Raw genomic sequence first — 24,648 nt, 5'->3', positions numbered from 1 at the left:
TGGTATCACTGGCTGTGTTCGGTGTTGATCTCTGACCCGGGACAGATAGGGGCTCTGGAGTGGGTAAGGGGGGGGGGGGATTGGTAAAGCCGAACTAACCCGCTTCCCCCGCCCCTTTAATCGGCAGTTCCAGTGACGTCAGCAGCGCCGAGGAGCGCAACGTTGGAATGGGCGGGTAAGGCAGGGCACGCAGTGGGCGGGGACGCGCAGTTCCTGCGTACGCGGTGGGTGTGGCCATCTCTATTTGGAGTACGCAGGGGGCAGGGTCACGTGGCCATGTTACGTAGCCAGACTAACTGCTCCCAGCGCTGGGGGAGACGCTGAGTGCTGACATGGCGGTTTCCTGGCGGCCGAGGAAAGCGAAGCCTTCAGACTTACAGAATAATAATGTAACCACTCAGGGGGGGGGCAACATGCTCTCATACTGGGGGGGCCACACTGAGACTGGGGGCCACAACTTACACTGAGACTGGGGGCCACAACTTACACTGAGACTGGGGGGCCACCACCTGCCCACCCACATTGAGACTGGGGGGCCACCACCTGCCCACCCACACTGAGACTGGGGCCACCACCTGCCCACCCACACTGAGACTGGGGGGGCCACAACTTACACTGAGACTGGGGGGGCCACAACTTACACTGAGACTGGGGGGGGCACAACTTACACTGAGACTGGGGGGGCCACAACTTACACTGAGACTGGGGGGGCCACAACTTACACTGAGACTGGGGGGGCCACAACTTACACTGAGACTGGGGGGGCCACAACTTACACTGAGACTGGGGGGCCACAACTTACACTGAGACTGGGGGGCCACCACCACCACCTGCCCACCCACACTGAGACTGGGGGGCCACCACCTGCCCACCCACACTGAGACTGGGGGGCCACCACCTGCCCACCCACACTGAGACTGGGGGGCCACCACCTGCCCACCCACATTGAGACTGGGGGGCCACCACCTGCCCACCCACATTGAGACTGGGGGGCCACCACCTGCCCACCCACATTGAGACTGGGGGGCCACCACCTGCCCACCCACATTGAGACTGGGGGGCCACCACCTGCCCACCCACATTGAGACTGGGGGGCCACCACCTGCCCACCCACATTGAGACTGGGGGGCCACCACCTGCCCACCCACATTGAGACTGGGGGGCCACCACCTGCCCACCCACATTGAGACTGGGGGGCCACCACCTGCCCACCCACATTGAGACTGGGGGGCCACCACCTGCCCACCCACATTGAGACTGGGGGGCCACCACCTGCCCACCCACATTGAGACTGGGGGGCCACCACCTGCCCACCCACATTGAGACTGGGGGGCCACCACCTGCCCACCCACACTGAGACTGGGGCCACCACCTGCCCACCCACACTGAGACTGGGGGCCACAACTTACACTGAGACTGGGGGCCACAACTTACACTGAGACTGGGGGCCACAACTTACACTGAGACTGGGGGCCTCCCCCAAAATAGGCTGTTGTACAGGTGGATCACTTCGGGGAAGTTGATATTATAGGGAGTGAGTTACCCACCGGAATGATTCTGAAATAAACCCTACATTCAGAGGGAGATACTCTGAGTAATGATTCAGTGATTCTGAATGTGCAATGTAATAATGCATTGATAATGCTTCTGTTAATTAATGTCTCTCTCTTTGTAAAGTTAATACCTGGAATACCAAAAATATTTAGAGAAAAACCTGGTAAGATTTTTATTTATTTTGCAGTCATTGTTTAAATATATATATATATTTTTTTATAATCGTTTTGTAAATCATATTCACACTATTTTACTGCATATATTGTCTGCAAACAAGTAGATTTACAATATACCTAAAATATAGGGATATTAGTCATATGCTGACAATTTTACATTCTTTCAGGGTTTTTTTGGTAATTAAGTGAATTTCTGAATTTAGGTCGAATTAGAAAAATTGTCAGTTAATTGTAGTTTCAGTTTGACTATTTTGGACTGGAAGGAACACTACAATGTTAAGAACCTGTAAACACAGAGAAGGTTTTATTTAACCCTTCCACCAGGTTCTGCTCCCTACTCTGCATGTCCTGGAAGCTCTTTCTGGGTAAGTCCGCAGAGCAGGGATTGGCTAATGGAAACTCCTAGCAGCAGCATCCGGCTATCCGCACCAGAAAGAAAGAGGCAGGGTGTGGGGCCTGACCCTACCCCTAACCCTAGTAGGGTTTGGGTTAGGTTAGGGTTATATTCATGTCGTCATTTCCTGAATTTCCCCTCCCTCTCCTGTTTTGCCTCTTTTCAGAAATGTGAGGCACTTCCGAAATTTGGCAAATCGGTTCGGCACTTCCAAAATTCTGCACTTTGGAAATTCGGCACTTCGGACATATATATAAAAATTGCAATTTGAGGAACCTGTCTGACAACTGAGGCTGAAAGTCCAGACACCATAAAACCTGTACAAGGGGTACTGTTGTACTCTGGATACTTCACTGAACACAAATATTAATGTTTCAAAAACGGAAAACGTATCACAAGGATTTCCTTTGTGTGAATTTTTTTCAAAACAAACCATATATGAGCTCTCTCTTTAGCTAGGGTTTGTGACTAAGTGGCTACCAAAAAAGACTGGTCGTACCCCATATTGGATACCCTGAGTTGTCTACTTTTGCAAATGGTCTGCCATGATGGGGGGTAATTCTAATTCCTGTGCTAATATACAGTTTAAAGGCAACATAACCAATCTGGCACATTTCAATGTGTAAAAACCTGAAATGGGCAAGCCTTATATTTGACCCTGTAACTTTCCAAAACACCATAAAACCTGTATATATGAGGTACTGTTGCACTCGTGAAACATTGCTGAATAAAACTGTTTTATTGCAGTAAAAGCAAACCGTATTATGACGTTCGCAGTTAAAAGGCCATGCAGAACTAAAGAAAAAAGTCTCACACTTTTTTAAAAACTGATATATAAATATTTGATGGGAAATTAAATCCCAGTTTGTCCTAGACATATTTCCGTCTAGTGTCGGGATTAACACATTCTTAGAGGTTTCTTTACTAAAGTGAGAATTCAATGTAAATTGAAAGTGATATTTTAAAATGTAAGGCCAGAGTATCTGAAATTAAAACCGCTTATTTAGAGATTGTTTCCAGTTTGTCTATTTTATTCTCCGTTTAGTGAATAGCCCTGTTAGTAGTTGCTAGATATTTTACACAATGCTGACTTTCTTTGTATCCCTTTCATTAGGTCCCGATGGTTGCGATGATGAAGCAAATGAACATGGTATATTTCTTTTTATTTGTGATTTCTAACTCACCAAGCCTGAAGGTTGATTACTATTTCTCCATGATAAATGTTTTTAAAGGAGCAGTGCAAGCACCATAACCACTACCGCTTACCTGGGTTCTGGTGTGCACTGGTCTGAAGCCAGAAACTCCTGGAAGGCACTTCTTTTAGCTCCCCTGAGCTAAGCTGTGTCTTGCAAGGTCTGTTCTTTGGCTGGAAGTGTCAGATGAGCACCCTCAGCAAATGAGTTGGGCCCTTGCTTTAACATTTTTCCAATTTCTCCATTTAAATGATAGTAAGAACCCTTCCCAGCTGGACAGCCAGGAGATGTTACGAAGTTCAATTATTAACATGCAGATTTCTCTTATAACTGACACAAGCCTTTGGGTCATGCGGCCATCCAGTGATTTATGGGAGTGTAGTGCCCCTTTAACTCCACTGCTACACTTCCAATCTGTATACACTTTGCACATCGCTCTATACAGCGGTCATTGAATACCAAGTTCACAGATGACATGCCAGGAATGTCATGATATCATAGGATTTTCCCAATAGCTTGTCCTGTGGGGCATAAACATACAAAACTATATTGGCTGGAAAAATCATTGACAATGTGAATGTAAACTGTTTTTCTTTCCCGCACAGATGACCGTGCAGCACGTTCTTTGCTAAATAAGCTTATTCGTAGCTCATTGGTGGAATCCTATCACAGTGTGGAAGTGTTACAGAGAGATCCTAGCTCCCCACTGTTCTCTGTTAAATCATTTGAGGAGCTACATTTGTAAGTACTTGGTAACCAAACCCATAAGCAGGGTACTGGCTATTAAGGATATTATTGTATAACATACACTGTCTGAAAAGGTATGACCTGTACAGCTGTAACCTCCTCAGATTGTCTGCTAGATATTTAGCACGTCTACCCAGTAATATGTCACATTGCTTATTATCCAGCCGCACACAGAGTATTTTGGGATATATCATTTATAGGCTGGGCGAATAAGCTTGCATCCATTGCACAAGAATGACTTGGGGCGGAAGGAGCACATTTCAGTTTAGTGTGTCTTTAAAAAGGCACTCTGCAGGTAGTGTAAGTGCTTCATCTTGTTGAAGTAGTTATAGGGTCAGGAGTCATCCTTCCACTCAGTGTTTAACTGTTTTTAATGTTAAACAAGAGTCTGCACAGCCTATCTCCTCTGCTGCTTGGGGTAGTGATGCATTAGCCAAAAACGCAATGGGCCGCTGTGATCGACTGAGAGCCTGACACATCACCCGTTGCTGGTTTGAATTGGTATGGCTAGAAGGAAGTGTGTAATCTCTCTGAGCCACGCTGGGCTGTGTGGGTCCACGGACCCCTAGTGTTAAACTGCTCAAAAATGGATTAACACTGAAAGGAGGAACAGTGTCGGACTTCAGACACTATAACCAATACAGTGAGATGAAGGGGTTAGCGTCCCTTTAACAAGGGCGTCTGCTGGTGCTTTTTCCCAGCACAGTATACAGATAAAAATAGTGTGTATGAAGTGAAAAAACAGATGGAGTCAAAGCGCTTAAGAATATCTGCAGTGCTGCAGCACTACCCCCAAGTGACACAAATTGGCAATAGATACCAGAAAGTTGGAGTGCGCTAGCAACTGCACTGGAGTCAGGATCTTCTCTGAGTACTCTGAAAAAATATACAGTATATGGTGCAGACTATCTGTATATACCGGGTATGCAAGATTAAAAGTATATCTGGGGATCAACTCACATGGACCAGAGCCCTATCACCCCTGGCTCTGGGTTTGAATTGCTCCAATGGAGAGGGATAAACCCACAGTATAGCAATACAGGATACTCGTCTGTATTTCTGGTAGTGTGTGTGTGTGTGTGTTTTGTCATCGACATAACTTGCTTATGGCAGGTCAGGTTTCATAAATATTAAGGAAATAAAGGGATTTTATTTTATTAGTATTTCTACATGGTAGTGAGTGTGCCCACCCCAGATGCTTGGACACAATTGGCACACACAGTCTGAAACCCTTGTTCAACATAGATCTGAGATGCAGGCTTATAGCTGCAGTGGTTTCAACAAATATCTGCGATTTATAAGCCAGGCTCAGATTCTGTGCAACATCACTTTTGTAATTATGCAAAGTTGTGATGGTGTAGAGTGAACATAAACGTTTTTCTGTGTGAATGTAAAGATAAACTAGTAGTATTTTATAGAATATTTATTTAAAACCATGCCTTCAAAGACTCTTTATTGGTTGCATTCAATTAATGTATGAGTAAAGATTGTATCCAGGAATGAAAAGGGTTTGTTTTGGATGGGTTTTTTTTTTTTCCCCCTCATTTTTGTTGAGCCAATAATTTATTGTTTTGCCTACAAAATATATTGTTACAGCTACATATTTTGCATTCACCTTTTAATGTATCTGTTAAAATGGATTTAAAAAAATCAAAACGCTTTATTTTTATAGAAAGCAGCAGTTACTAGATGGAGTTTATTCCATGGGCTTTAACAGACCTTCAAAAATCCAGGAGACCGCTCTTCCTATGATGCTTGCAGATCCGTAAGTAGTTAGTGAAGTATTCTTTGTGTTAGGACTCTATAGGTACCGGTACTTAGTTACGCTGGGTGGGTTTGATTTCACTAATATTAAATGGGTATTTATTTACTTATAGAACAAAACAAGTTCACCTTTCTGCCTCACTCCCAACAGGAAGCGTTTCCCTTCTTTGCCCCATTAATAAGTTTTAGAACAAGGGTTATCACTTTCTAGCTGTTTTTATATAGGTGTTAACTTTCTGCAGTGGAAATCTGAAAGATTTACTGCAACTCTCAAAGCTGCGCTTGGCATTTTCAGATAAGCTCAGCCACTGCCATAGAGGATTCATGGGCTGAGTCACTTCCTGGTTTGGCAAAACTCTGGGGATTTGTAGCAAGTGCAGGAGCTTCAAATATTTTAACTAGGCTTTTAAAATTAATATTACCAGTTGATCTGCCACATGGTTATTTGATTATACAGTATCTAAATTCTGATGCATTAATATTCACGCTTGGTTCAGGCACATTTCTTTTGCAACTATTTTTTTTACTATCCCACGTCCCTGCACAAATAAGGCCAGATTTTAAAGACAAGTTTTTTTTATTATCAATCCAAGCATTTAAGTGGGACGGATTGTAACCATTTTATTTTTTGTAAGTGGTATTTCAACAGTTTGCGTTCAAGTAGTTCATGGAGGAGTAGTCCCCCTTTCAGTGTAAATGTTCTATACTAACTTCAGCATCTGTCGTCCATAAATACCATACTTTTTAATACACTTATTTGAAATTTGCGGCGTCCCAAACATACACCACATAATGCACACACACTGACAATATCTTTTTTTTTTTTTTTTTATTACAATATTCAGTGTGTTGAATTATTTATTTCCATTTATTAATGTGTTTCCAGGCCCCAAAATTTGATTGCCCAGAGTCAGTCAGGGACTGGGAAAACTGCTGCATTTGTCCTTGCTATGCTGAGCCGTGTCAACCCGATGAAGAAGTATCCACAGGTAATGGGCATTTTTTTTTTTTTAAAGCAGCTTTTAAAGGGACACTCCACTGTCCAAATACAAACTAAATAAAAATCAGTCTAGTAGACATACCCCAAATGACAACACGCATACATTTAATTATGCATTTTGTTCATTGCAGTTATATGTAAAATGGCTTGCATTAATTGCAGATCTCTTGTCTGCAGCCTTTGCAAGTCCTCCATTTCTAACACCACTCAAGCTTTCTGTGGCTGTCCAATCAGACTTCCCAAAGCAGCTCAATTAGAAGTCTTTGCAAGGCAGTTGCTCTGTATAATTGCTGCCTCTAAAGTTTAGCTCCCCTGAGTTAATGAAACCAGAAATAGGACCGGTTGTCTGCTTGAAAAGCTGGGGATGTAACAAGTATAATTTAGAAAAGTATACATTTTTATTGAAATCTGCACTATTTCCAATATGAAATAAAGAGGACACACTCTTCCCATATAAAGCTTTTCCGCAAGCTAAAGTGCTTAGGGGTCTGGAGTGTCCCTTTAATTGGGGAACACAATAGTTAAACAAATAGGCATACCCACTTCTCTTCTGTTTTCCAATTGTCTCCTACAGTGCATCTGTCTTAGTCCCACATTTGAGCTGGCTTTGCAGACAGGAGAAGTTATAGAGCAGATGGGAAAGTTCTGTGAAGACATCAAAGTAGTCTACGCAGTGAGAGGAAATAGGCGTATGTGGAGTCTCTATAAGTTTGTACATGTATTTTTCTTTTGTCGATGTGTGTTGTGACTGCCTGGCCTGAACTGGATTGTGCTGAAATTTGCTAGATAAATAAAAAGTTCAAAGAAAATTGACCACGCATGTTACGATAAGTTAAGCGGCACTGTCATACCGAATCCCATTTTTTTTTTATTTTTTTTTTTAAAACCACCTTCCCGCCTCCACTACATCCAATTGACCCACTAGTCGCCCCCCAGATTACCTCTTTTTAAATCTCTATCTTCTGCCCCGATCTATATTCAGGGCGCCGCCATCTTTGTGTGGGTAGGTGAAGTCCCTGAGGGACACGTCATCTGCCCACACTAGACAGACTGTAAGATTCCCGCACATGCCCAGTGAAACACCTGGACATGCGAATGGGAATTTCATCCATCCATTCATTCATCAGATAGACGAATGAATGAATAGAAAAAATCAGACGAACAAACTAACACTGAGTATCAGTGTTCGTTTGTTCGTTCAGTTTGTTACAAGGAGGGAGCTACCGGATTGCAGCTCCCTCCTTGTAATATGTAAAGATAGAAGCGGCAGGGAGCAGTGCTCCCCACCACTTCATAAGCCCCCCATGTCCCCCCCCTCACTCTATGGGAGTCAATTTGACCCCCATAATACCACAAGGGAGATTAAAATCTCCCAAATGCCCCTACTCGCTATACCGCGAGCAGGGGCATGTCTACTAAACAGTGAGCAGCCTATGGCTGCTCACTGTTGAAAAAAAATTACAATAAGGGGGGGTGGACCTATTGTCCTCCCCCACCCTGAGCGGCGGGTGGGGGCTATGAAGATAATGAGGAGGGGGGGGGACACCTACTGTCCTCCCCCCCCCCCCAAGGCCCCCACCCCTGAGAGGCGGGTGGGGGCCATGAAGATAATGAGGGGGGGGACCTACTGTCCTCCCCCCCCCCACCCCTGAGTGGTGGTTGGGGGCCCAAAATAAAGAGAGGGGGGACCTACTGTCCTCCCTCGCCCCCACCCCTGCGCGGTGGGTGGGGGCCCTAATAAAACAGGGGGGGGGGGTCCTACTGTCCTACCCCTGAGGTTTTATAAGCCTTGACCCGCCCTGCGGAGCTCAGTACGCGGCGTGCCCTCGAAGGGCGAACAAGGATTAAATTTTTATTTTTTTATTTTTTTTAAAGTGCGACGGGTATGATGGATTTTTATTTGCCCTTTTTGGGGGCTGAAGAAAGAAGATTTTAGAAAAAAGAAGACGTCAAATGGTAAGTTTAATTTTTTTTTACAGGTTAGTTATTTTATTCCCCCTTACTATTTTTAGGGTGAGGGGGGTAGGTAGGGGATAGTTTGTTTTGGGGGGGGGGGGGGTGTCTAGGGGCTTGGGACCCCTAGTCACCTTGATTGGGGGGGGGGGGTTCATTTAGGGCCCCCACCCACCGCTCAGGGGTGGGGGCCGGGGGGGAGGACAGTAGGTGTCCCCCCCCCCTTATTGTTTTATTAGGGCCCCCACCCACCGCTCAGGGGTGGGGGCCGGGGGGGGGTAGGAAAGTAGGTGTCGTCCCCCTATCTTTATTTAGGGCCCCCACCCACCGCTCAGGGGTGGGGGGGGAGGACAGTAGGTCCCCCCCATATCTTTATTGAGGGCCCCCACCCACCGCTCAGGGGTGGGGGCCGGGGGGGGAGGACAGTAGGTCCCCCCCTTATTGTTTTATTAGGGCCCCCACCCACCGCGCAGGGGGGAGGACAGTAGCCGCGCAGGGGGGGGGCACGTTATTAGGTTTTTTGTTTTTTTTACAGTGAGCAGCTATAGGCTGCTCACTGCTTACTACACATGTCCCTACTCGCGATATAGCGAGTAGGGGCATATTATTTACTAATACTAAGTAATCTTTAATTAGTGTTAGTAAATTTGGCTGAAAGACCAATTTAGGTCTTTCAGCCTTTTAGTAGATAGCTCCCTGATACCGTGGGAATTAGGGAGTTTTCTATTTAGCGGCTGCAAGATGCAGCCGCGGCAATAAATAGGATCGGAGATTCATTCATTAGAATGAAATTCCGATACGAACAAAGTGCCGAATTGCGTTCTAAAAGAAACGAACATACTGTTCTCATTCAGTTAGAACGCAATTCGTCAGTTTCGTCTAAAATGACAGGAAGCATCGCGGGAATACAGAGGAAAGGTAAGGATTATGGGAAAATTGCTCTGACCAGCGGAAATGAAGCACACTTTGCTCCTCCGCTGGTCAGAGCTGGTCAAGCGGAGGAATCCTCCATAAGGCAAAGAGTCCCTACTTTGTCTTATGATTTTGAAGAAAACTAAAGAAGACAGGAAGAAAAGAATAACCGATCCCGAGAGAGGGGGAGAAGAGGAAGAGATTGAGGAAAGGTAAGTTCGGCATGACAGTGCCGCTTTATAGGTGTTTTTTTGTTAGTTTTTTTTTAATTTTATTTAATGCAGTATTTTATTTTATTTTTTACAGACGTGGCAGTTCCCTATTTAATTTGAACAGAGGCAAAGGATATACAGTTTGTTTTGCGTCTTGGCTGAAAATGAATTGCAATTACTATGTATGTGTTTTTGTTTTTGCTTAGCCTCCAGTGATAGCAGAATTGAAGCCCAGATTATCATTGGCACCCCTGGTACTGTGATGGACTGGTGTTTTAAACAGAGGCTGATCGATGTTGCATACATCCGTGTCTTTGTGTTGGATGAGGCAGATGTAATGATTGACCTTCAAGGTTATTGTGATCACAGTATTCGTGTTAAAAGGTAAGTGCCAATACTTTGCCACTGAGGTGGGTACTGCTCATATATTCCTTGGTGTCCAGTTATATGAATAAGGAAACTGTATATTTAACTCACATTTTTATAAGCCGTCTTTAGGCAGTACAATGCATGCTAATGGATATAGGAGACGTGTAGTGTGGGCTATGACAGGTACTCTTCAATGTGAATTGATCAGGATGTATATTCAACTCTCTGAGATCCGCAGAGGAAAAGTGAAAACTCTACCTTTGGACATTTTGTAGCATGTTTCCATTATGCAAAACCTGTTAGGAATGCTGGGTTTTGTATATTGCTGCATACTAGGTACATTAAATGTTTTTATGTGACTTCAATAAGCTCACTCTCATGGTGTTTTCACAGAGCTATGCCAGAAACATGTCAAATGTTGCTTTTTTCGGCCACCTTTGAAGACACAGTATGGAGCTTTGCTGAGAGAATTGTTCCAGATCCAAATATCATAAAACTAAAGAAAGAAGAGTTAACACTTAAAAACATACAGCAGTTTTTTGATCCTTGTGAAAACAAAGAACAGAAGTATCAGGCACTATGTAACATCTATGGGGCGGTAACCATTGCCCAAGCAATTATTTTCTGTCAGGTACTGTAACTACTGGAGGGAATACCATTCCTAAACAGCAGTGGGTATGGTGATTGAATTGTTCAATTTAAAATGATCTCCGCTAAAGTTAATTTGTCATACAACAGTAAAATCACTAAATGTTAGCCAAACAATGGGTCTTCCCTGCACAGTAATTTTATTTTTTTAAGTCTAAATTGGCTAATTATTTTTATCTTCATGGCCCCCTTAACAAGTAATTTAGTAGTTCTATTTGTTTTATTATTATTATTATTATGTTATTTATATAGCGCCATCAGATTCCGCAGCACTTTACAATGGGTGGACGAACAGACATGTAGTTGTAACCAGGCAAGTTGGACACACATGAACAGAGGGGTTGTGGGCCCAGCTCAATGAGCTTACATGCTAGAGGGAGTGGGGTAAAATGACACACAAAAAGGTAAGGATAGTATTAGACTAGTGACAGTTGCAGAAGAGGAACCAGTCGTGAGCTATTAATAGTTTAATTGATACGCTTTTATGAAGAAGTGGGTTTTTAATGATTTTTTGAAGGAGTGGAGACTGGGAGAGCATCTAACAGAGGAGGGAAGCGAGTTCCACAGGAACGGTGCAGCCCTCGAGAAATCTTGAAGGCGAGCATCAGAGGTGGGAGTACGGACAGAAGATAGACGTAAGTCTTCAGCAGATCGTAAAGGCCTAGACGGGACATACTTGTGTATAAGGGAGGATAGATAGGTGGGAGCAGCATTATGTAGAGATTTGAAGGCAAGAACCAGAATTTTAAATTGAGCCCTATATTTTATAGGAAGCCAATGTAGGGACTGACATAAGGGTGAGGCATGGGAGGTGCGGGCGGACAGGAAGATGAGCCTCACTGCCGCATTCATTATGGACTGTAACGGCACAAGTTGGGAGCACGTAAGACTACTGAGAAGTGGATTACAGTAGTCAAGGCGAGAAAGGACAGTGGAATGTTTTATATCTGTATTGGAAAATATGAAATTACATTTGACTTCCCAGGAAATACTTGAAAATTAGAGGAATCTCGATGTATCCTTCCTAGTAAAATATTTTATAAATCGTGTGAACCCCTGTTTGAGGATCTAAAACCCAGCCTCATTGCAAGTTGGTGACCAGTAGTTTGAAAAGTTAGGTCATGCTCCACAGGCCCAAGGCAAACTGTCCTCAATATAGGTGATACTCGAAAAATTTGAATATCGTGCAAAAGTTAATTTATTTCAGTAATGCAACGTAAAAAGGGAAACTAATATGAGATGGATGCATTACATGCAAAGCAAGATAGTTCAAGCTGTGATTTGTCATAAGTGCGATGATTTTGGCTTACAGCTCATGAAAACCCCAAATCCACAATCTCGGTAAATTAGAATATTGTGAAAAGGTGCAATATTCTAGGCTCACAGTGTCCCACTCTAATCAGCTAAGTAAGCCATAGGGTTTCTGAGCCTTAAACCCCGTAAGGACACATGACATGTGTGACATGTCATGATTCCGTTTTGTATTCCATACAAATAAAATCACAATTGGTTATAAAAATAGATATAATTTATTGTGACAAATAAATATGAGGCAGCATGATAACAATCAGTGAATATTTAGTATAACAAGTATGCAATACAGTGGAATGGCTAAACACGTTCCAATGGCTAACAGCATCAACTGTCAAGACTTTAGATTTATGAGGGTACTTCACAGACAAAGTTAAACTTCACACAATCCAGCGAAAAGCCATAAAACCTTGGTTAACAGCATCAACTGAGTAACCCTTTCAATGCTGGCTAGTTCCTCCTAGGCATATAATATCCTATTCTCATGTAATTTTTAATTAAAATAACATTCAAACCAGCTCATTAATCATTTCCTGGAACCATCCAATAGGAATAATCTACCAGATTCTACAAAAGCCGAATTTTAATTTGCCTAAAAAGATATCTTATCTTATTTTAGAGCAAATCAATACATCTGGATAAAAACAGCGGTATGCTAACACGTGATCATATCACACTAATATATAATTATTCTTAATTCCACCTGCAGAATGGAATGTTTATAACTATATATTCAGTAGTTAACTAAGATTTCTAAATATTGAAATCTGACCGTGATTTATCCAGTCATATATCATGCTATTAGATTTTTAATTAATTTAGATTAAATAAAACCAGCATAATTACCAGTTAAGTAGATGTTCTCATCAGATGATTAGGTAGTCCCAGGAACTTGAATGCGTGTACGATTGGTTGTATGGAGGTATGTAAGTAATAGTGAAAAGTAAGTGTCAAGGAGTGTTTCTTGAGTTGTGTCCAAGAGAGTTTGAGTGTTAGTCCCAGAGTGAATATCTGTCATGGATCTCTCTGCATGTCCGAATCTGAAAGCCAAAACTCACTCCAACTAACCTCTCTCTCTTCCCTTTGTCCTAACTTTTAACCCCTTCAGGACGGGTGACGGACGGGGTCCGTCATCCTGGGGATACCCTTAACGACGGGTGACGGACCTCGTCCGTCACGCGGTAAAATTAACCCCAGATCGCCGCGATCGTGGGGTTAATGGTGCTCCGGTCTGCCTCTGTATTAGAGGCAGACCGGGAGCACCCGATAGTGCTGCCCCAGCACATGTGCCCGCTCCGACAGCATGTCAGAGCGAGCACATGTGCTCTGTATACTTACCTTCCGCCTCTCTGCACTTCCGGGTTCAGGGAGATGGATCAGTGCTGATCCTGCCCCCTAGTGTAAAAAAAATAAAGTAAAATTAAAATCCCACCCCCCTTTACCCATTTTAATAAAAAATTAACCCCTTCCCTGCCAATTGATCACTGACTACAGTGATCAATTGGCAGGGATTATATTTTAATATGATCTGATTTTTTTTTTTAACCCCTGAGGGTTAATTCTTTTTTTTTTTTTTTTTTTTTTTTTTTTTTTTTTTACCCTCAGGGGTTAAATTTATTAATTAATTTAAATATTTAAAAATTATAAATTTAGCTAGCTGGGGAGGGTGGAAGTTAGTGGGGAATTGGGGGATTTAGTGTTAGGCTAACTAGGGGTTAACGTTAAAAAAAGTTTTAAAATAAGCTTTAAAAAGTTACAAAATTAAGTTAAAAAAAGTTTTAATAACGTTTAAGTAAAAAATTAAAAAAAATAAACCCTTTACCCAGTCCAAATAAAAATTAACCCCTTCCCTGCCAGTCGATCACTGCCTACAGTGATCAAAATACAGATCACAGTATTATATTGTGATCTAATTTTGTTTAACCCCTGACGATTAACTTTTATTTATTTTTTTTAACCCTCAGGGGTTAAATTTATTTAACTAATTTAAATATTGTATAATTAAATATTTTGCTAGCTGGGGTGGGTGGGAGTTATGGGGAATTTACTGTTAGTGCTGCTTACTGCTAGTTAGGGGTTAACGGTAAAAAAAAGCTTAGAAAAATGTTAAATCTGTAAAAAAAAAAAAAAAGTTTAGGAAAAATTAATAAGCAAAACAAAAGTTTAAAAAATAGTTTTAAAAAGTTAAAAAATACATTTAATAACGCTTATTACCACTACACCTGGTACAAGCTAGCGGAAAAATGATCCCACGCTAAGGTTCAAAATATGCCTTTTGAAATACCCTGGGATGTCTTCTTTAAGAAATGGTATGACTTTATGGGGTATTTGGATCATATAGCCTGGTAAAATACTCTAAAATGGGACATGGGCACAGCGTAAAAATGTAAAGTTTGAAAAAAAATGGAATAGCTGTGTCCCAAATGTGCCCATCCGATGTCCACATATACCTGGCAAAGGTACATACGGGGGTATTTTTGTACTCAGCCAACATAGCTGAGCAACATATAAAGTATTATAGAGTGGTGGTACACATACAGTTTGCAAAATATACTGTGCAAACTCACTTTGTGTGTCAAAAAGGCAGAAAAAACGCTTATTACCACTACAACTGGTACAAGCTAGTGGAAAAATGATCCCACGCTAAGGTTCAAAATATGCCTTTTGAAATACCCTGGGATGTCTTCTTTAAGAAATGGTAGGCCTTTGTGGGGTAGTTTGAATTTAAAACCTGCGAAGATGCTTGGAAATTGCACATAGGCCCGGCGTCAAAATTCAAAGTTCTGTAAAAACTGATATGGCTTGGTCTCCAATATGGCACTGTAGCTTCACAAAATAGTGCCAAAGACATTCATTGGGGATGTCTTTTTACTCAGAAGACTTAGCTGAGCATAATTTGGAGGTTTTGAACTTAGTGGCACATATGAAATATACAAAATGCCCAGCAAAAATGCAATCCGTATGTAAAATGCCCCACATTATTTTTTACCACATACTTTGGCATATATTGGTGAAAAAATGGGGGCATGCTAAGGCACAATATGCACCTTATGATATACCCTGGAGTGTCTACTTTTACAAATGGTAGGCCTTTGTGGGTTTTTTTGAACAGTCAAACTGTTATAATACCCCAAATGGAAGCATAGGCTCATTAAATCCGTCTCTCAAAATTCTACTGTGGGTACTGAAATGGCACTGTAGCTTCACAAAATAGTGTCAAAGACATACAATGGGGGTACCGTTGTACTCAGCAGAAGTAACTGAACACATAATAAAACTTTGTACAGGAATAGCACACACCAACTTTACAAAATACACATGAGAAGTTCTTTGTTATAAGTTTGTGTGCAAAAACTCCCAAAAAACACAATTTTACTCCAATATTTAGCAGAGGTTGGTGGTAAAATGGCTACGTAGAAAGTGTCAAAACAACCTTAGGTAAATAGCCCATGGTGTCTACTTTATAAATATATACTTCTGTGTGGCAATTTTGTTTTCTTTCATGGCTATTAAGCTTACAAGACAAACATACCAAATTCTAAAATCGCTCCACATTAAAAGTTTATTTTACTCCTTGTGCTTTGTGACCTGTAACTACCAAAAAAAAACTGAAAATCCCAGACACATTATATATTCTGTAAATCAGAACAACTAAATGAATTTATTTTTAATTACTTTCCTTAACCTGCACTAATTGTGCACACATTATTATTGCAAAAACTGTAAAAAAAAAATCAAAATTTTTCATATTTTTTTTGCATTTTTCTGTATTTTTTAATAATAAATAAGCATTTTTCTAAATATGTTACATCAAATTAAAGCCCTTTCTGTCCTTTAAAAAACGGTATATAATATGCGTCGGTGCAATAAATTAGTATAATGCAAATTGCAGTTGAACGCAAACAGCAAAAAATTACGTTGTCATTAAGTGAAAGACAAGCTTCTGAAGCTCTGTCCTTAAAGGACCACTCTAGTGCCATGAAAACATACTCGTTTTCCTGGCACTAGAGTGCCCTGAGGGTGCCCCCACCCTCAGGGACCCCCTCCCGCACGGCTCTGGAAAGGGGTTAAATCTTACCTTTTTCCAGGGCTGGGCGGAGAGCTCTCCTCCGATCCGCCTCTTCTCCTCCCCGTCGGCTGAATGCGCACGCGCGGCAAGAGCTGCGCGCGCATTCAGCCGGTCACATAGGAAAGCATTCATAATGCTTTCCTATGGACGCTGGCGTGCTCTCACTGTGAAAATCACAGTGAGAAGCACGCAAGCGCCTCTAGCAGCTGTCACTGAGACAGCCACTAGAGGAAATAGGGGAAGGCTTAACCCATTCATAAACATAGCAGTTTCTCTGAAACTATGTTTTTGAAAAAATGGGTTAACCCTAGAAGGACCTGGCACCCAGACCACCTCATTGAGCTGAAGTGGTCTGGGTGCCTAGAGTGGTCCTTTAAGGGGTTAAAGGGCAAGACTCTCTGTACGGCCAATAGGAAACTGAAGGTGTGGTAAACCTGCAGATTGCAATTTAGGTATTTGGTCCATAGAGGGCACTCTCGCCTCACTAAACCTTCCTATCCAGGAAACAGTTAACTTTTCCTGATGACGATTTTGACGTCATTTGGCTTATCTAAAATGACTACCATAACTTAAATTTACTGTCCGTTCAAAGCGTTTGCCTCAGTCTTTGTGGCAACGACTTTGATCGTAATTTCTAAAATTGACATGTTTAAACTCAATTTCACCCCTTACTTACAATGGGACCTAGTAAAATTAATTACTTAATCTTCTGTCACTATTGTCTGTGTTTAGAATTATTTCTATTCCATTAACATTTAAACAGCATTCCACCCCCCTGCTTCATTGTTGATCACTTGGCTTGTTTATATAATGCATTCCTTAGCTCAGGCTAGTGTTTAGTTACAGAAAGGATAGAAATTATGTGTCTTTGTCTTGCCTGAAGATAGCAAAATGGAGTCTGCTCTGTTCTGAGTGACTCGGGCAATATAAACTTTTAATTTCTATCATAGCACAAAATGTCTGCCGATATAAATATCCTGACAAGTAGGAATCACAATCATAGGGAAAACTGCTGACCTGACAGTTGTGCAGAAAACCATGGCTGACACCCTCCATAAGGAGGGAAAGCCTCAAAAGGTAATTGTGAAGGAAGTTGGATGTTCCCAAAGTGCTGTATCAAAGCACATTAATATAAAGTTATGTTGAAGGGAAAAGTGTGGAAGAAAAAGGTGCACAAGCAACAGGGATGACCGCAGCCTGGAGAGGATTGTCAGGAAAAGGCCATTCAAATGTGTTGGGGACTTTCACAAGGAGTGGATTGAGGCTGGAGTCAGTGCATCAAGAGCCACCACACACACAGATCCTGGACATGGGCTTCAGATATCGTATTCCTCTTATCAAGCCACTCCTGAACAACAAACAACGTCAGAAGCGTCTTACCTGGGCTAAAGAAAAATAGACCTGGTCTGTTGCTCAGTGGTCCAAAGTCCTCTTTTCTGATGAGAGCAACTTTTGTATCTCATTTGGAAGCCAAGGACCCAAAGTCTGGAGAGGCCCACACGGCAAGATGCTTGAAGTCCAGTGTGAAGTTTCCACAGTCTTGTTCTAGGGAGCCATGTCATCTGCTGGTGTTGGTCCACTGTGCTTCATTAAGTCCAGGGTCAACGCAGCCGTCTAACAGGAGATTTTGAAGCACTTCATGCTTTCTTCCGCAGACTAGCTTTATGGGGATGCCGACTTAATTTTCCAGAAGGACTTGGCCCCTGCCCACACTGCCAAAAGCACCAAAGCCTGGTTCAATGACCGTGGGATTACTGTGCTTGATTGGCCAGCAAACTCGCCTGACCTGAACCCCATAGAGAATGTATGGGGCATTGCCAAGAGAACGATGAGACATGAGACCGAACAATGCAGAAGAGCTGAAGGCCGCTATTGAAGCATCCTGGTCTTCCATGCCACACCGCATTGAGGCAGTAATGGCTGCAAAAGGGGCCCAAACCAAGTACTGAGTCCATATGCATGCTTATACTTTTCAGAGGTCCGATATTGTTCTATGTACACTCCTTGTTTTATTGATTGCATGTAATATTCTATTTAACTGAGATTGTGGATTTGGGGTTTTCATGAGCTGTAAGCCATAATCATCGCATTTATGACAAATCACGGCATGAACTATCTTGCTTTGCATGTAATGGGTCTATCTCGTGTATTAGTTTCCCCTTTTACGTTGCATTACTGAAATAAATGAACTTTTGCACGATATTCTAATTTTTCAAGTATCACCTGTACATTTATTGTGGCAGCACAGCCTTCCTCTGCAATAAAGACCCTTCTTCCTACTTCCTGGCACTGGGAAGAATTGAACAAAAGTCTTGTGAAGAATGTATTTTGGGTTTGCTGGTTTACAATTGAATGATGTCTCTAACTTAATCTTATTTGAAGTTTGGGCCACCAAGCTAATGCAATGGATTTGGTCCCTGTGAAACAAATGTTAAAGGGACATGTCAGGGGTGTATGTTTAATACATAAAAGAAATATGAGATTTTTTTTTTTTTTTTTTTTAAACAGGAGGTCAGCACCCCTGACATGTCCCTTTAACATTTTTTTCAGTGTGGATGAGTGTATTCTGAGCAAGTCCATGCATTAAGAAAATATTACACCGATCTGAGCTGTCAGTTTTAACATGTCTTTATATTTTCTCTACAACAGACTCGTAAAATAGCCAGCTGGCTGTATCACACAATGCGAAAAGACGGACATCAGGTGTCATTGCTAACTGGAGAGCTATTGGTCACTGAGCGCGCACGCATGATCCAGAGATTCCGTGATGGGAATGAAAAAGTTCTCATTACAACCAATGTCTGTGCCAGAGGTAAATCCGCTACTTATTAAAGAGATATGTACTTAGTCTTTCTCCAACCTGTCAGTTGATTTTTGTGCCAAAGCATTGACTGAAAGTGGGAGCAGGAGAGCCTTCCCACAGGAGGCCCCCTCCTCTCCACACCTACTATCCAAATCTTATTATATTCTTTTCATTAAACATTACTTTATTCCATGAATGTTACTAAATGGTAAATTGCACTAACCACTTAAATTGAAGTGTCTCCCAAAGTTGTTCCTAATTTTCAGACGCAGTTCTGTCTTCCTTACAAGCTGTAATGAGTTAGTTTTTTTTTTTTTTATTGAAGCTTGCCAAATTTCTAATGCAATGTTGCCACTTGCTTTTCAGGAATCGACGTAGAACAGGTTTCTATTGTAGTGAATTTCGATCTGCCGCTACAGCTAGACGGAACAGTAGACTATGACACATATCTCCATCGTATTGGCCGTGCGGGACGATTTGGAAAGAAGGGCATTGCACTCAGCCTTGTGGAAAAAAGCTGTCTTTACATGCTGGATCATATTGAAAAGCAATTCAGTACGTCTGATATCACTTTGTTGGAACATGATTCTTAACCTCTCCTATAGCATCTCTTTATTCCGTCAATACGTCCCTTATTATAAAAGTGATTAACTATTAATTTGCTTAAAGAAATCTCAGATAATACCACCTATCCAGGGGTGCTGGCAGTGCCATGCTCTGCAGTCTCGGTAGTATGCTAATGTACCATCTTGCTTTCACTCCCTACACGAAGTAGAGCAATTCTCCATGACCGCTTCATTGCCAGCACATTGTTGTCCGAACACAGTGACATCCTTTACTCCATTTCTATATTCTCCATCAAGCACAAGATGTGATCTCCTCCTAAGTCAGTTCTTCGCTTAATTCTAATAGATCTCAATACCACTGGCATAAATTTCTGTGCCAAGAATTGGCTGGGGAGGGACCAAACCTTTATATAGATTTGATAAATTCTGTTTGCACAACCCATGAATAAAATTGAATGTACCTGTACTTTTTTAGGAAGTTGTGTGAACCATGACCGGTACGCAGTAAATGCTGGAGTTGACCAGTTTATCTTCACAAAGATCTGTATTTATTCTACGGATTGTGTTGGCAATATTGCCAGCAAATGAATACATTAAAATATACTCGTGCGCCCAGATGTCCCTCCCCAATTTACATGTGAGAAATCCAAAATCCATAAAATGTTGAGATCACAAGGTCCATGGTCCCAATATCTATATGGATCAAAGGACACTTCAGTGAAATTAAAACCCCCAAAGTACGCCTACTTCAGATTTAAGACAAATTATTTTATGCTTAACTGGAACAATTTGCAAAGTCAACTACAATTACAATTCACCTATTTTGAAATTCTCTGTAAATTCCTTACAATTCTCACTTTGCTAAATAACCCTGCGTGGCACACTGTTTGAATATAACTTCTCTAGAGTGTGGATACATATTGCGAGAGGTCACTACCCACAGTCTTTTCTCTGTAGTATACATCACCATGCCAAAGTGTAAACCAGTTCAAATATGTACAGTGAAATCTATACGTTAGAAATTTCGCTCACATGGTTTGTTCTAAAATTTTATCTAAAGAAAAAGTTCCAAAGATCTAAATGAACAAGAGAAAAAGGTCTTTTGTGGTGCATTATGTATGTATTTTATTTTGTCTTCACACTTTTCATATAATGTTATCCTAAACGGACACTATATAGTCACCAGAACTACAGCTTATTGAATGATATACAGCTTATTTTATAGGACACAGATCATTGTATAGGATACAGCTTATTGAATGATATACAGCTTATTTTATAGGGCACAGATCATTGTATAGGATACAGCTTATTGAATGATATACAGCTTATTTTATAGGACACAGATCATTGTATAGGATACAGCTTATTGAATGATATACAGCTTATTTTATAGGACACAGATCATTGTATAGGATACAGCTTATTGAATGATATACAGCTTATTTTATAGGACACAGATCATTGTATAGGATACAGCTTATTGAATGATATACAGCTTATTTTATAGGGCACAGATCATTGTATAGGATACAGCTTATTGAATGATATACAGCTTATTTTATAGGACACAGATCATTGTATAGGATACAGCTTATTGAATTTGTTCTGGTGAGTAGAATCATTACCGTCAGGCATTTTGCTGTAAACACTGTCTTTTCAGAGAAAATGCAGTGTTTACATTACAGCCTAGTGATAACGTCACTGGCCACTCCTCAGATGGCTGTTAGAGATCCTTCCTGGGTCATGGCTGCCTAAAATGCATCCAAACATTCAGTGTCTCCTCCCTCTGCATGCAGACACTGAACTTTCCTCATAGAGATTCATTGATTCAATTCATCTCTATGAGGAGATGCTGATTGGCCAGGGCTGTGTTTGAATCATGCTGGCTCTGCCCCTGATCTGCCTCTTTGTCAGTCTCAGCCAATCCTATGGGGAAGCAATGTGATTGGCTCAGAACAACCCTTGTGGTGATGTCAGCAGGCAGCTTGCTATTTTGAGTTGGACTGGGGCAGAGCCAGCACTTCAGGCTTGACTACAAGTAAGATGTTGCTATATTTACAGAGTCAAGAAGGGGCCAGGGAGACTAGATGATGGTTTTAACATAATAGGGTCAAAAATATGTTTGTGTTCCTGACCCTATAGTGCTCCTTTAACTCCTTCAGAGAAAGAGGAAGGCAAATGCAAACGACCATGACAGTTGGCATGCGATCTGCCATGAAGGTGTTATTAATGTTTCAGCCGCTCAGCAGGTGTGCCCAAAAGGTAGATCCCTAGATGTTGTAGACCAACTCTTATGATCCTTTGGAATGACAAAAATCATGGAAGTTGAAGTTTAAAAACATCTGGGGGATCTACCTCCTAGTCAACCCTGCTCTACAGCCTCCAATCTGACAAAGGAAATGAAACATAACCATCTGCAGAGTTTTAATAAAATGTAGTTCAAGATATTGAGTTTATTAATGCTTCCTGCAGTGCCCCTGTGAAGCCACTCATTGAGTATACATCATATTTTCCCTTGTTTATGTGTGGTTTACTAGGATGTGTATGCATGCTGCAGCCATAACCATTTTTGATTACCTTTTTGTTTTGTGCATTGTCTTTTAAAAACATTTAAAAAAAAATAATGGTATACTAAAGCTTTATCTGTGTGTGTGTGTGTGTGTGTGTGTGTGTGTGTATATGTATGTATATATATATATATATATATATATATATATATATATATATATATATATATATATATATATCTCACAGTAGTTTTGTAAAAACTTTAATTGAATTGTTTGGTTTTTCTTTCTGTGCAGATACAAAGATTAGGCGATTAGACACTGGAGATCTCAGCGAGATTGAGAAAATTTGCCATTGAAGTGTTGTGTGAATCAAGATCTATTCCTATCTGAGTTTCTGTAACAGTTTTTTATATTGTTAAAAATGTTAAACTTTCGTATTTAAAAATAAGAATATTTGTATTCTATCTGAGAAGTCTTTATTTTTTCCTGTAATACACTATAACGTTACACTAGCAAACCTGATTTATTTAAGTGAACTTTTTGTGAGAATTTTCATTTTGACACAGTAGTGTATCACAACCATTCTAGAATCGCGTGTATATAGACTTTATTAGACTAAATATTATTTACATTTTCTTGTGTGTAATTCTCATTAACCTCTGATTTACATTTGTTTAGATGTGCGTATTTGTTTAGATGTGTGTATTTGTTTCACTGCCAAATTGACAGGATGTCTTCACTTTTATAAGATGTATGATTTTTTGGGAAACGACTAAAATGGTGAGCTGGTTGCCATCTGTTACATTGTTTTTTTTTCTATTGTATGCCTCACTTGCACATTGGACATGATGCTCTCTTGTATTTCGTAAGATCCAGTATTAATAAGGAATTGCCAAAAAGCACCGTAACACACAGATCACCATTTACTACATTATGCGTGTTTCACTGACACTTTGGTATGCTTTTTCTTTTCTTTTATAAGGTCTTGGATTGTTAAGAAACCATCAAAAAGTTTGTAAGACACAATCAACTCACTATTTTTGTGCACGATTTTTATTTCACACCGCTAACATTCACTAAATTGGAATTTTGCTTTTTTTTTTATGTTAAACGCTTTTTTTCCCCCCACCATTTCGATACAACTTTCATGTATAATTTTCTATAGAATTTGCAGTATGATATTGTGTATTCTTTTTATCTCTTGAGTAGAATTGTGACACCGTGCATTTTACAGCGTTGGCTTTTGCAATAAAAGAGACAATGTACAAACAATACTTATTATTTTTAAAGTTATTTGTTTTAAAGTGTAAGCTGTCAAGCTTAAATGCAGTTACACAGTACATTAAATGAGTTTACTTTGTCCTTTATCCATCCACTGTTCATCTAAACAGTGTATTGTGCCACTGTATTTAAAGTACTCATGTGTGCCTTATAATTGAAGGAAAGATCAAGGTAGTCTAACCAACTTGCATTCGAAATCGCTTTGCTTGTCTCCTGTTTTATTCGTCAGTCAGTGAGAGAGTTTATTGGCAGACCATCAGCTGGTTTTTAAATTGCCTTTTATCTGCTGCTACAATAAATGAGCCAGACATACATTGAGGGTGTGCCGAGTATTTTTTTTTTTTTTTTTTTTAACTGCTGTGTGACCGATGGAACCAGAATCCTACCTTCAGCCATTCAGTAACGTATTCAGGTCAAAGGAGTCATCTGGTATAATAATGACAGCTTTGGATTTCTTAACCTGCAGAAAAGTTAGAAGTCTAGATTATGTAGCCAACTAGTTTTGCCCGTACAGTGTTTTACAGCTTGTTAAAAATGTCTCCTTCTTGAACAGAAAATACATATACTTTACTTTGTGGAACATATGGACCTGATTGTTCACACTCTGCCCTCCCTTACATAACTGTAGCAATACAATACTTGAAAATGTTTAGCAGCTATCACACATCTGAGTGGAACCTTTATTTAGATCTATGTTTACTCCAGGCACCAAAACAAGTTCATCTAAATGTAGTTATGGTGCCAGGAGGCTCCCGGGCTCACTCTTACCTCAAGGGGCTAAACCTTTGGGTGTCAATCATACGTTTTGCTAAGCCAGTTTTGTGAATGGGGAGTCACTGATTGGCTGAGAAGTCAGCTGACGCTCTCAGGCAATCAGTGGTGCCCCCACCCACCGCTTGCTGAAACTGAAATTTTAGAAGCCTGATGCCGCCTAAGGGGCAGCTGAGATTGACACTAGAGGCAACTTTGGGTACCCCTTGGAGTAAAATGAGCCTGGGGACCTCCTGGCACCATACCAACTTCATTTAGATGATATGATGCCCAAACTTTTATTTTTGTATGTTCATATACGCTTAGAGCCTGTGGGATAAAATGGGAATTATTTTAAGCCATGCTCTTGAACAGTGTAGACATCCCATGATTTAGATAAGTTTTACTCTAAAAAATTTAATGGATTTTGCAT

General features: G+C 40.9%; 1 protein-coding gene across 1 annotated transcript; it reads left to right on the top strand.

Annotated features, from left to right (window-relative positions):
- Nucleotides 1–292: 292 nt before the first annotated feature.
- Nucleotides 293–22,540, top strand: LOC134578015 (ATP-dependent RNA helicase DDX25-like). The gene is made up of 12 exons (XM_063436978.1): nucleotides 293–389; nucleotides 1,678–1,717; nucleotides 3,239–3,274; nucleotides 3,923–4,058; nucleotides 5,737–5,829; nucleotides 6,715–6,817; nucleotides 7,403–7,517; nucleotides 10,112–10,289; nucleotides 10,668–10,905; nucleotides 18,952–19,114; nucleotides 19,472–19,660; nucleotides 22,479–22,540. The coding sequence occupies exons 1-12, from the start codon at nucleotides 333–335 to the stop codon at nucleotides 22,538–22,540; spliced, it is 1,410 nt and encodes a 469-aa protein (XP_063293048.1). The 5' UTR covers nucleotides 293–332.
- The last annotated feature ends 2,108 nt before the right edge of the window (nucleotides 22,541–24,648 follow it).

This window comes from Pelobates fuscus, chromosome 11 (genome assembly GCF_036172605.1).
Source record: "Pelobates fuscus isolate aPelFus1 chromosome 11, aPelFus1.pri, whole genome shotgun sequence".
NCBI lineage: Eukaryota > Metazoa > Chordata > Amphibia > Anura > Pelobatidae > Pelobates > Pelobates fuscus.
The sequence above is the reverse complement of the archived record's forward strand: the minus strand, read 5'-3'. Positions and strand labels throughout refer to the sequence as shown.